This window comes from Notolabrus celidotus, chromosome 22 (genome assembly GCF_009762535.1).
Source record: "Notolabrus celidotus isolate fNotCel1 chromosome 22, fNotCel1.pri, whole genome shotgun sequence".
NCBI classification, from domain to species: domain Eukaryota; kingdom Metazoa; phylum Chordata; class Actinopteri; order Labriformes; family Labridae; genus Notolabrus; species Notolabrus celidotus.
This window is the reverse complement of record NC_048293.1, coordinates 19,464,403-19,478,105: the sequence shown is the minus strand read 5'-3', so window position 1 is coordinate 19,478,105 and position 13,703 is coordinate 19,464,403. Positions and strand designations below refer to the sequence as shown.

At 40.4% G+C, this 13,703-nt stretch overlaps 1 protein-coding gene across 2 annotated transcripts in view; it reads left to right on the top strand.

The window, feature by feature from the left end:
- pdss2 (prenyl (decaprenyl) diphosphate synthase, subunit 2) overlaps positions 1-13,703 on the top strand; it is a 33,718-nt gene that overhangs the window by 18,761 nt on the left and 1,254 nt on the right. The window contains exons 4-7 of one of the 2 annotated variants that reach the window (XM_034675214.1): positions 5,511-5,585; positions 5,764-5,937; positions 7,647-7,778; positions 9,187-9,222. In XM_034675214.1, coding sequence (XP_034531105.1) covers positions 5,511-5,585; positions 5,764-5,937; positions 7,647-7,778; positions 9,187-9,222 — 417 coding nt within the window. Of the gene's footprint in view, positions 1-5,510; positions 5,586-5,760; positions 5,938-7,646; positions 7,779-9,186; positions 9,223-13,703 lie in introns of both variants that reach the window. The other variant, XM_034675213.1, reaches the window with a different exon arrangement.

Sequence of the window (13,703 nt, the reverse complement as noted above, 5' to 3'; positions counted from 1 at the left end):
GAATTTTTGCTCAGAAAATCCTTGTGAAGGTTGAACCCTGAAGGAAACCTAAGCAAAAGACAATTTGAGCAACTATGAACGGCTTGTTTTGTAGCTCCTCCTAATGTCCTGTATCTGACAACACAGCATCAAAGCCCAGATTCTTAACCCTGAAACTTCTACTCTCTGGATTTTATGGATTTTGATCACATGGTTTGCTTGTTTCGTAGCTGATAAAAGCCTACGTGGAAAATTCAGCTCCTGTTGAAAGTTGAAAGTTGAACACTGAGGCGTCACTCAGAGGCTCAGTTTGTTGGTCCTGCATTGCTGTGTGTACAGCAACAAAACGGAGGTGCAGGTGTTCAACTTATAAAATGTGAACACACACATATCCACTGTGTGTTTGTGTTAAATTGCAGCTCTCTGTTGCTCAGTGAGGTCAACAAGTAAAAAGACATTTTGTAGGTGATTCTTTGAGGTATTTTTTTTGGATGGAGAGTCGGTGAAGTTCTGTCCCACATGCTGAATATAATTTTAATACTCACTGTAGTGTTCACTCCATCTCAGACAGCACACACATTCAAACGTTTGATGGTCTTCACGCTGTTATGCATGGAGGAGAATCTGATCAGGACTCACCATAGACCAGGGCATCCTTCTTATTGAGTGTTCAGTTTTTTATGTGTGTTTGTGTGGTGGTCATGTAAGTGCACCACAGATCATATCTACTATGTATTCTGGTAACCCCCCGCTGACAGATCCTGTCACCACGCTGCTCCGTCACAGTGCGGTTGCCTAAGTGGATCAAAATAACCATCTTCGCTCCCTCCTGTGCCATCAGCAGGACCAGCCCTTATCACCTTCCCTGCCACTTCTTATTCAGCACACACAGTCTGGTTCACGTCTGATCTATGGCAGACTGGAGACGCTCTCCTGGGATATGATGTAAGCAGTATTCATTGTGGTGCCCGGTATACAAACTCAGTTATTAGCATCAAGGTTTCCTTTTAGAATATAAAGTTAATTTCAAATTTCTATGCAAAGCTTTTTGGCCTCTGCTTTTCTTTCACTTCTACTTCTGTGATGGATAGTTTCCACTTTATTACTGATGTACAGTGACAGTAATGCTGTTTGAATATTGATCTCACAGAAAATGGAAAAAGCACACATTGCAATCGACTAGCTCTTCTCATCACGATGGGAACAATCCCAGTTAGACTCTGGTGGACGTATAGTTCCACACTGCATGTTTAAAACCATGAGTTTTATATTTTTCCAAACAAAGTGAGAGTTAATGTAATCTGAAGCAACCACAGGAAGCATCTCACAGGAAGTTTTTTAGTGTAGTAAGGAGTCGGACACCGGATATCCAGCAGTTACTCATGTTTGAAAAGGTTAACAAAACAAAATGAACCCAAGGCGAACCACAGTGTGCTCCTATTCAGCTGTGTTTCTGCAGAGCTGATCTTCACTCATTCATGAACTGAACAGAAAGTAGAGATAGTCGAGCTGAGCAGAACTAAAAGGAGATCAAAGTTTTAAACTCTGCAAAGTTTTAACTGAAATGATTTCACCTCCTGATGTTAAGTTCATGTCGGCTTTTGGTTTTGGTTTGTGGTGAAACCCAAACAAATTACTCCACTCGTTTCTTCCTTTATGTGATCAAGACAGTGATCTGGAAACAACCTCAACGTAAGCTCCCCTTACTGGTTTGTTTTGGCGCTTCAACCACACAACACTGTCGTCCTGAGCTGAATGAACAAACTGTCAGCTTCAGTTATGAAGTTAATATGAGGAGGAGATCTCGTCTTAGGGGTACTCATGATACTCTGAGCCAATGACGTCTGCTAATAAAGAAAAGTGTCTAAAGCTCCCAAACAAACAAATAAACAGACCTTAAGTTGGTATTAACCTCTTCTGTTTATGAATGACTGTTTGCATGAAATCCTAATGCATTTTATTTTAGATTTGCATAGAATTAAAGCTGAGGATGGGCAGCCTTTGAGAAATCAATAAGATTAAGCTGGACTTTGAAAGTATCCAGCCAGAGTTTCTCTCCTTAAACAAATAAACCTGCTCTGCCTCACTGACATCGCAGGACAAGGAAGGAGTTTCCATCCCTCAAACTTTTTCAGACAATCTTTCTTAAATGATCCTTCTCAGCCATTTTTGTACTACATGCAGAGTGCAAACAGTCAGGGAGGTTAGATAGAAGGGTAGATAAGTAGGTACACAGGCAGGTAATCCAAATTTAATGTGTCCAAATGAAATAGTAGATGGACTTATTACAGGCCTTTAAAAGCCACAGATGACAGATTTTTTTGTTGCTTTTGTCACACCACTTCATTGATTGCTTGATGTAGGGGTGAGAGTGTGCTGCTAAAATAGATTACTTACCTGACATTTAATCAAGAAATAAGGGTTGAAAAGACAAGGATGCAAGCGTGAATGTTTACTCAAAAAAAGTTGTCGTTTTGGGTGTGTCAGTTGCTCTACAGATTCCCAAAACATCATCAGCATATTTGTGTTTGTGCAGAAAAAAATCTGTTGCTGTCACTTTTAATAATTTGAGGGTTGGAGAGATTGTGCATATTTAAAAAACTGCATTATAGTTGATTTTACTTTTTTACATATGTCATGTCTTTCTGAGTCAAAGGTCTGTTATTATTATTTTATTTTATTTATTTATGATATTTTCTTTTCTGTGCTGCGGGGAAGGGGTGACAGTACATATCTTGTGCACAAAGTGAGCCTTGAATATTGTTGTTTTGTTCTGAAAATGATAAAATAATAAAAACTTATTTTGAAAAAAAAAACTGCATTATAGAAGGACTGCATCTGCTGAGAGCTATTAAGTTGCACGTTTGAATTGTATTACAGCAATGAAGTCAGTCTCTTCCCTTCATGGGAATTCACAAGAGACAGTCAAATAGATGCCAGTTTAGACACAGCCTGCACACAATCTCCATTTACTTGATTAACATTCTGATATACCGCTGTGCTACAAGATGCTATCAGTCATCTATGCTTATTTACATGCAGGTAGTAGAGCATTACAGTATTATGGTAGCAGCCTTTAATGGGAGCTGCAGCTCCGGCTAGTGGTGGGTGGTTGTACTACGACTTAAACACAGCATATGACCGGCATTTCAGACCCCAAAACAACACATTTGTAATGTTTTTAAGTGACTTGGAATTTTGGTGCCAACTAGCGAGGGTGATATTCAACATTAAGTCGACTAAACAAACTCATCCCTGGAGAATACCATACTTTGAGTCTTTAGTTTAGTCCCAAACTCAGAGGCATTTTCTGTCTGACAGCAGTCGAAATTACTAGGGTCAATGTTTTGGTGCTTGTGAATGTTGCATACAGATATCCTGATGATCAATATTGAACATGCAGGTCAAAACATCCTCTTTGTCCACAGGTAATGAACTGGATTATTTTCTGCACATATGCACAGATACTTGTTGGAAGAGTTTAGCCTCTCCAGCTTTGAACGGACAGTTTTCTTGCGAACAACCACAGCTAGCTTCAAAAACAGAAACAAAAAAATCTTCTCTGACATCAAAAAGCTCATCCCCCAAAACATATGAAGAAAAGTATAGGACAAAAGAAACTGTGTGCTTCATTTACTGTAATTCAACTGGGAAAAATCTTCCACTACACCCTGCTGTCTCCTTAAAGCTCACAATGATCACCTCTGATGACCCACCCTAGTTCAGAATATAAAAGTATTCAATATATTGTTATAGTTTTAAAGTAAGAATCACCAGATGATGCAAATATTCCTGCTGCTGAATGTGTGATATCCATAACTCTGAATCTTGGAAGTGTGTAAAACTGAACAGTTGGAGTCGAGCATGAACAACTGACTGTACAGTTGGTGGGCTCTTCTTGTCTTTACTTACAGTTTGTTTATGGTCATTGTTTGTCATCCTTTTTTAATAAGCAGTCCTCACAGCTTTCAAAGTTTTTCTCATAAACTAGCCTTTTTTTCTTTAAAGGCACTCAGAGAAGTGGGGATTATGTGTCGTGGCCTTGAGAGGAAACCTATGCCGCTACTTGTATAAACTGTAAAATAATCTCACCACGGAGCTCCGGTTTCTCCCCCCTCACAGACCTGTCGGCAAAACACGATCTGGCTGGATTTGGGAATGGAGTAAGGGGGAGGCAGGAGGAGGGCTTATCTGATACTTTCCAAAAAAAGACCCCCACTGGCCCCCACTTCCACAGGCAGGCAGAGACACCACATCTGGTAATACTGTAGGCACATTGTCCTTCCAGGTCTGTCGGCGCAGCTCGGGTTTCCTCAATATTTTCCCGTGGTGGATTCGGTTTCCCAAAGGGCACCGCGAGACTGACGGAGCAGGCCAGCGTCACCAGACCTTAATGATGAAGCAAGGATGTCTGGGATGAGCTGAAGGAGCTCTAAATTTAACCTCATTCATCTGAACCGGACAGATGTCGCCTCTGCTAACTCATGCACACTGCTCTGATGAACAGGGACACTGACTTAGGATTTTTTAATCATTCATTAAATCAGGACTTTGAATAGAAAACAGGCATCCTCTAATCTGGGCATTGATAAGTGGCTAGAAGTGTTCCTGTAGGCTAAAATGTAGTCATGCATGCCCCCTGTAAGAGGAAATGGGCAACTGCAGTCTTAAAAAAAACAACTCACACTCCTACAAAGCAGTGTTTGACATTATTTTCAGTTTTTCAGGATGTTTTTCAGCCTCAAAGTCAAAAATAGTCTCACATTTTCTCTCATACTGAATATTTTTAAGCAAAAGGCGGATGTTGCTGCAGGGAACAACCAGTATATAGATATTTTAAGAATCAAGGAGGGAAGAGGATCCATATCTGTCCTGCTCAAAGGCACTAAGTGAAATAGATCTTCAGATTTGTGGAGGAAAAAGGAGACTATGAAGGACTCTAAAGTCAGATCATTCCTCCTAAACCTTGTTAACCCCTCTCCTCTCTGGACGCGGTCTTAATTCACCTCACCATCTGCTTTTTAGCTCCATTTCAGCTCATCAGACCGGACAGACACCTGATCAGTCTCCATCAGCTGGACTCCTCTATAAACATGATATATAATAAAGGACGGCTAGCCCTGATCTGCTTTGTGGAATCAACAGGAGCTCCCCTCCGGCCCCCGTAATGAGCAGCTGAGTTTGCAGCAGTTCACCTGGTTTCCGACCCTCGTCCCACCTCTGATTTATTCAACAAACCAGCTGTTCAGATGAGAACGCCGTTCACTCGTGCTTCAATCAGGGAAAATGATGGTTTTTAATTACAAATGTCACGGGTGAACTGAGTAGCGTGTCAGTTTTGATCAACCTCATTTACATCTACATTTTAGGCAGATTGATATATAATGAGGGAGTAGGTTATTGGATCAGCGTGTGAGTCCAAGGACACCTCGTGTGGACAGGTGTCTGTTGACGTGATGACTGCAGATCATCGAGCTTTGTTCATCTCATGATTATCTTTGAACCTGTTTGTGTTTGTGCTCTCTTTACAGGTTGTTGAATTGATCTCTAGTGCCATTGGTGATTTAGTCCAAGGAATCTACTCTGAGAACTCCTCTCACCCTGAGGTGAATCATCTATTCTTCCTTCTGTAGTCAAACTTTGATGTGTGGCACTGAAGATTAATAATCTGCGATAAAAAGAAAACAACAGGAAGTATCCTGGTTGATTATGCTCATTAAATTTGAATTTTTAAAGCAGTAAATGTTCAGGCTCACACTGGTTCCTCCTCTTTATGTACAGCAGGAAAACAGTCTCACTGACGGCGTGGACATGTCGTCGTGGGAGGAGCAGACGTTCCTGTCCCACGGGGCACTGTTGGCTAAAAGTTGTCAAGCTGCAATGGAGCTCGCACAACACGACAAGGAGTCCCAAAGACTTGCCTACAAGTACGGCAAACACCTGTCGCTGGGCCACAAAGTGAGTCTGACCTGACCATCGCATCACACACGAATCAATGAATACAAGCCAGCTGGTGTTTTCTGTCATCATTCGATTGGCTTTTTAACATGACTGACACATGAAAGAGAATCATCCTGGCAAAAACAGAAAAGTTTCAACGTTTGAAAATGACCTTTCAAAGTTTCTATCTGGTCTTTTCTCTCCAGTTGAAGTCGTAAAATTGAGATGTCACTTATTTCTGTACACTAATCAGAGAGAAAGCAACATTAACATCAAAGTTTCATTGTGACTGGGACTGGGTAATCCTCTTTGGCAAAACAATAAACAAGAACAGATGTAGGTAAAAGGAGGTTATCTGAACTCTTTCAGGGATGATAAAATCTCAAAGACATACTTTAAATCAGGGGTTCCCAAAGTGTGGGTGGGGACAACCCCGGGGGCCGTGACCATGTCTTCCAGATTGTTTTTGTTTTTTAAGTTATCTAAAATAATACATTTCACCCATTATAGTAAAGAATATCCCCAAAAACAGTAGCTTAACTTGAAATAAAACCTTGAAAATAGACAATGTAATAAGTTTTCTGCCTTTCTTTTTGCTAGATGACTCCTAAGTTTAGGGTTAGTGAACAGTTAATTAACAAAAGCATCGGTAGTAGTAGGTTAACTCAAAAAGGCACAGGAAACACATGCACATATAGGTAGAGTAATTTTCTGCAGACCAGCTAAATGAAGCCACATTAAATCACTTTGAGGGACAGTGGGGGCTGCAAGTCTTTGGCACCTATATTTTGGGGGTCGCGGGCTGAAAAGTTTGGGAACCACTGCTTTAAATGGACTTAAAAATGCATCATACATGCAAAAAATAGGGCTTTAAACAACCCATAATGCAACACTTTAACCCATACCTTTTTCATTATCACAATCATTTCTTAGATTAGGGCTGATATGGTAATCTTGATGTTACGCCCAAGTTTTGCAGCCTTTCTTGCCCTTAAACTTTCCCCTCCTGATCACCAAACTGTTTCTGTGTAACTGTAATCGATTACAAATTAAACAGGGTGTTGATTGGTTGTTTGATCCGCTGATCCTCAGCAGCAGCAGCAGTATCTTCATTTTCCCTTCCTGCCTGATTGGCTGTATTTTAGTTTAATTATGTAATTTTTCTTGGTCAAACGCTTCACACCTAATTTGATATAGAAAAAGAGTTAAAGGAGGACGTGAAGATATCTTTTCTTTTCTTCTGCCTCTTTAATCAACTAACAGGCAGAAGAAAAGTGAGTATTATCTGTCTTTGCAACGAGCGATCTCATTGGTATATGCAGTTAATGCATCTCACAGTGTAGGCTCCTCCAGCTGAATGGTAGCTTCACCAGTATTAGTCTAAAAAGTCATTGACGATCCTCCAAGTCTTGGTGCCGTGTCAGAGCATCTTCTCCTGCTGCGGCTCCCTGCGGCGCCTCGTCTGCGGGCCTCAGAGGCGACAGCGAATTTCTGCATGGGAGGAAACAGAAATGAGGTCTTTGATGGAGAACCGTCCTCATCATGCCGGCTCTGTCATTAACTGTTCATCACGCTTCTCATTAACAGGGTCACTCAGGGTGTAGGTAGGCAGCATGCTTGAACACCTGTTAACCAGGGCTTATACCGCTGGGTGGGTCTAATTGGCTGCACAGTTGAATCTACCCCTGACTGATGTCTGAGTGACGAGTGTGCTCTCTCTTCTGCAGCTGAACTCTGACCTGCAGCCGTTTGTGAAGAGCAGCGTGGGAGAGCCTGTGTCGTTCAGTTTCAGCGCCGCCCCGGTGGTTTTCCACCGTCAGATCGTCGGTCAGGAGAGATGGAATCAGCAGCTGCAGCAGGTACAAACTGACTCTGACACCATGTAACTGCTTCTTTGATTTTTAGATTGATGTGTTCCAGATTCTGATGATTCTGGGCATCTTACAACAGAAACAAATACATCTCTTACCTGAAAAGTCTGATAGAGAAAGGTTTTCTTAAAGCTGGAACAGGCGACTTTAGAGACCGGAGCCTGATTATGAATGTTTGCAGCAAAATGTCAAAAGTCACCAATTTAAAACAACAATTAGCATGCTGTTCTTCAATTATGTAGGATGTGTTCAGAGAAGGAGTTGAGCTGCGCATGAGGGTGCATTGTTGTCATACTTCTCTTTATCCAGCTACCTTTCTCTGCCAATATTGGGGTAAGAGTGACATAAAGCTCTGGGTGATACATTTTTTAAACAGACAATTGTGTTCTTAGTTTGGGGTTTACACAAGACTTCTTCTAACTGTTTGTGTGTGTTACTGTCAAATAGTTTTGTTTTAATCTGACTCATACTACACGTTAACTTTTTTTCTAAAGATGTATTGGAGACCTCAAATATTCTCACAAGCTCTGAGGTCCAGGTTTAGCTGTTAGAATAATCCCAGTAGAATATTTGTTTTATTAGCCTGTTGTCTGGCATATTTGTAAATCTATTCCACAGTTTAAACCATGTCACCCATATGCCATATGTCACATGGTTCCCATCCCATGTCACCATACAATTCAAGTTTGGGGGCATTTTTATGCACACCCAGAAAACAATGCATAGCTCTGTTCTGAACTGCTTCACACTTGGATCGCTTACAATAACCCCAGACTCCTGCACAGCAATCTGAAATTGGACAGATACATGATTTAAACAGCTGTGTGTGCGTCTTGTATACCTGCTAAACATCAGGATGTAGGTTGAATCATTGCCAGTATGTTACTAGTGTTAGCGTTTAGCTTAAAAGTCCACTTCGCCGTACTACAGCAGTGAGCAGGATTACTCCTGGTTTGAAATATGTTTGGTTCACTGCTTTCCTGGAAACATCTGGTGTTTATTTTGTGTTAACCTTTGAGAAAACAGTTTAATTATGAACATTTCTTCACCAAAATACTTCAACAGATTTCTGAAGACGCTTTTTAGCCTTGAAATGTGGAAAATAAAAGAAGGGATCGTAGTGAATGTATGTTCTACCTTAAAAACAACATATTCACTGCTAATTTACTCAACCTTTACTCCGTTCTGTGTTTATGAACATTTCTCATGTTGATGATGATCAGTTATTGAATTAGAGGACGAACGAGGGAGTTCATGACTTTACAGGTTCAAGTGATTTCTATTTATTTCATCCAATCATACCTTTGTAAAGAGAAAAATGTTTAGATGTTCGGGTAAACATGAAAGCTGTAGTAATTTAACAGATGATTTATCTTCCCTCTCTAACCTCTTTAAGGTCCAAACACAGAGACACCACCTGGATTACTCAAAGGTAAGCTGGTTTATAAACTCCTCTCTCTGTAATCTTCTCTTTCAGTGAGCTGCAGGATTATTTTATAAAATCCAGAGATAAGTTCATCGCAAAGTGCACTGTACTTTGTTTTCTCTCATTGTGTTCACCTGTTTACTCACTGGCACAACATCTGATCTGATCGGGCTATCAAAGAGAAACAGGACGTCTCTTCACTGTAACCTATATCAAAGTTGAGAGATGAGCTTTCCAAAGTCAATGAGTGAGGGAAGAGGGGTGCAAGAAGAGACTGGAGCTACAGAGTAGGGGTCTGATGGTGTTGGGGGAGAGTTATCTGGTCCCGTCTGAAACCAGAGCAGGAAGGATTAGTTACCGAGGCCTATTTGTGGAGGAGACACTGAGGCTCTGAGACAGTGGCATTGTGAGAGAATCTCCTTCAGCAGACCTGACGAAGAGGGGACACGGGGAGAAGTTTGAGAGGAAGGAGAGATGAGGGGACACGGGGAGGAAAACTGAGAACGGAGAGAAAGAGGGATTACATTTTTTGGAAGGAAAAAGAAAGACCTTGAGCCCATGAGTGGAAACTTTGTTATTATGTTACAGACAGATTTTTTTTATTGAACGACAAAAAAGGAGTTAACTTTGTGTATGTTTCTAGCATCCACAAAGATGCTAACTAACATCCTACTAACTCTGTTACAGAACCATTAATGAAACAGAAACTCAAAGAGTCAAAACACCCTGAAACACACGTTTAGATCAGATTATCCAGCTGCCAAATGATCATCATTTACAGCCTCAACCAGTACACTGAGACATGATATCCCATCACAGCAATATCACACTTTAGATATGAGTGCATATAGTTTAAAGGCAATGTAAGGAGCTTTTTGCTGGTTATGAACAGTGGTGGACAAAGTATACAGCTTCATTGCTTAAGTCATAGTATAGATACTCCAGGTCAAATATTACTCCAATACAAGTGAAAGTTGCTCTGTCAGATTATTACTTGAGTTAAAGTACTGAAGTACTTTTTTTTTTAAAATCAAAAAAAAAAATGTAATTTCAAAATACATAAATGCAGTCCAGACTACATAGGAGTACATTCAGTTACATCCATGTTTATTTAGAAAAAAATACTCTCTAAAAACTAACCCATGTCATACAAACAGAAACTAAGTTACTCCAAGCACAGACAACTTAGTTTGAAATGTTCATCTGGAATGAAACAAATTTTATGTAGCTCAACACGCTTTCTCAGGTTGGACAGTGAATGTTTGTGTGTTTGGGCAGAGTGGAAAACAGGGAGAACATTTCAAACGATACGTATCATTCTTCATTTCAAAAACTTCTAACACGGGCTGAAGATATGGACATGAGTGCTCAGGTGGAGAATTATAGCCATCATTACCACCTCTAAATGAACTGCCTGATCTGAGTGAAATCTGCTCTGTGTTTGCTCCACGTTCAACCGTGGAGACGCACGATATACAGGTATGACTAAACCACTGAGACAAACAGAACTACACAAACACATTTTAGATTTCAGAACAGAGAAGGAAATTCATGAGCTGACTTCAAAGCTAAAGTAGTGAGTAACTAGTGCACTGATAGAAATGTAGTGGAGTAAAAAGTACAATAATTGTCTTCTGGATGTAGTGGAGTAAAAGAATAAGTATCCCCAAAAAAATAATACTCAAGTAAAGTACAGATACTCAAAAACTGTACTTAAGTGCAGTACTCAAGTAAATTTACTGTTACTCTCCACCACTGGTTATGAAACAGACTGAAATTAAACGTGATGCCATCGTACGGCCTGAAAAAGCAAACAAGACAAAAATCAACAAGACTGACAATTCCTGTGTTGTGATTTTAAATGTCTGTCACCACTGTGAGGCGGGAGGTGTCACACCAGACGACTGAAACAGCAATTTTATAAACTCATTATTTTTGGCGGATGTTTTTAATCTCTAGTTTAGTTTATTTAAGTCAAATCAAAGGCCCAATAAAAAGTGAGGGTGCACAGTGACTTGTGATGAAGTGACGATGACAAAAAGCTTTAGTGTATCACATGAGGAGGCTTTTTACTGTTTCTGCTCCTGCTCAGGATATGTTTCATTCCACTTTCAATCCACTTTATTGACATGATTTTGTCATTATTGCACATTCTGGATCTAACATGACACTCTACACACACTAATGCTCATCCAGTTGTGGATAATTACTCTCTTTATAGTGTAGTCACAGAGTAGAAATGGCTAAATTCATTCTGTTTTATTGAAAAGTGTCGCAGCTTACTGTACTTACTGATTGAGATACACATTACCTGAATATTTAATAGGAACAGAACACAGAAGATGCAGACGTGAGCCAAAGAGAAGAAGAATCATGTGGCTGTGCATGTATTCAAAAAGTTTAGAGAATAATACTTTAACGTGGAATAAAAAAAGATCAGCGCACACGATGGGGTGAGACGAGGGTGAAACAGGATCCTTTTTTTTAATTGAATAAGCAGCCAAGTTGATGCCAAGTTCGACACTTGCAGTTTCTTTAGAGAAGAAAGGCCTGCGGGGCTTTCCACCTCCAGAATTCATGAGGTAAAACGCCCTCAGCAAAAAGATGTCCCAACACACCAGCAGTCGCGAACAAGGAGACGCCCAAATTCAGTCAGTCTGTAGAGTTCGGCTGCTGTTGGGGGCTGAATTGACGTGAAGCTTTCAGCCGCCACATGTATGAAGTGTACATGCTGTGTGTTCATGTCACAGTTATACATGATACACAGACTTTCCTCTAATGATCAAATCATCTTTAGAATGGATTTTCTTTTCGCAGGATACAAAAATCAGATCTTGCTTCACATCATCAGAAACCTTTATTTAAGCCTTGAGAATCATTGAGGTTTCTCTGAGTCACAAGGATGTTGAGATACATTTAAAACAAACCCAAATTATCCCAATGCTCTGTGAAAACAACTACACACTGACATGAAGTGATGTGACATTATCGACTTGAGCTCAGTCAGACAACTCACGTTTACTTAAGATAAGTTTATTGCAGCATACAGTATTGTGTTTGGCATATGGGCTCCGAACCTCATTACTCCTCGTAGATTATTTAAATGCAGACATTTAGGAGTAATGAGATAGGACTAACCCCCCTCGGAGCCTGCAGGTGGATGCCGGGGAGGAGGTGGGTACAAAGTTTTCACACAGCACTGAGCAGGACAGCAGGAGCACTTGCAAAGCAGAGGCAGAGACAGGGAGACTTGCAGCTGCACCGCCAAAATGAGGATGTTGAGATCAGCTGATAGGGAGGATGATGACGTGTCAGTACGAATGAGCGCAGCTCGAGTTGTCTGCCTGAACTAGCTTGCAGGCGGCGCTCCATTTGGCCAGGAGAACGAGTCGATCTGCAGAGCGTGCTGTAAATAATTCTACATGCCTGAAGCACAAAAACTGAATACAGATTAGACTAAAATACAAAATACAGACGCTTAAAGAATCAGCAGAAACACCTCAAATGTTTTTCTGCATGCACAGACACATCCTTCTGGGGAAGTTCGTTTTGATACCATTTATTTTTATTTATTCATTAACCTTTATTTGACCAGGAAAAGTCCCATTGAGATACAACGTCTCTTTTACAAGGGAGTCCAAGACAGCAGCATAAAAAGTTTCACATTGAGAACAAGCCAAAACATATATTAACAAGTAACTATTACAGAAATGTATAAATAAACAGTGTTAAGCTTTAAAACATGTGCACAAGCTGATCAGATGATCTAGTTTTAAAATCCTCCAATCGGAATAAACAATCCAGTTTTAGGTGAGCTCGTAGCTCAGACCAAGATGAGGGAGCAAAGACATTAAAAGCACTTTTACCAAAAACAGAGCGAGTCCGAGGAATGACAAAAATAATTTGTTCATGGGACTGAAGATTACAGCCACTGACAACTTTAGGAGTCAATAAAGAGCATGAATAAGACGGCCGTTCCTGTAGTACGGCCTTATATAGAAAGACATACCAATGCTCCATTCTTCTGTTGTGTAAGGAAGACAAGCCTACCTTTTCATACAAGATACAGTGATATGTGTGCCGAATCCTAAACCAGAAACAAACCGCAATGCAGCATGGGACACCGAGTCCAACATTTTCAGAGAGGTTGAGGAAGCATGCTTATAAAGATCATCACCATAGTCAATTACGGACACAAAGGTTGCTAGAATGAGCTTTTTATGAGCAGCAAAATAAAAACAGCGTCTGTTTCTGTAAAAGAAACCCAACTGCACCCTCAGTTTTTTGGTTAGACTCTCAATATGCCGATTAAAAGAAAGCTTTTCATCCAAGAGGATTCCTGTGTATTAAAATGTTGGGACACTTTGAATTCCTCATTTGTGGAAGTGAAAATCTGAGTCACTTTTCACCGTCCTCTTGGACTTTGAGAAATACATCCTCTTAGTCTTGTTGGCATTAAAGATCAGCCTCAGTTTACAAAGATTATT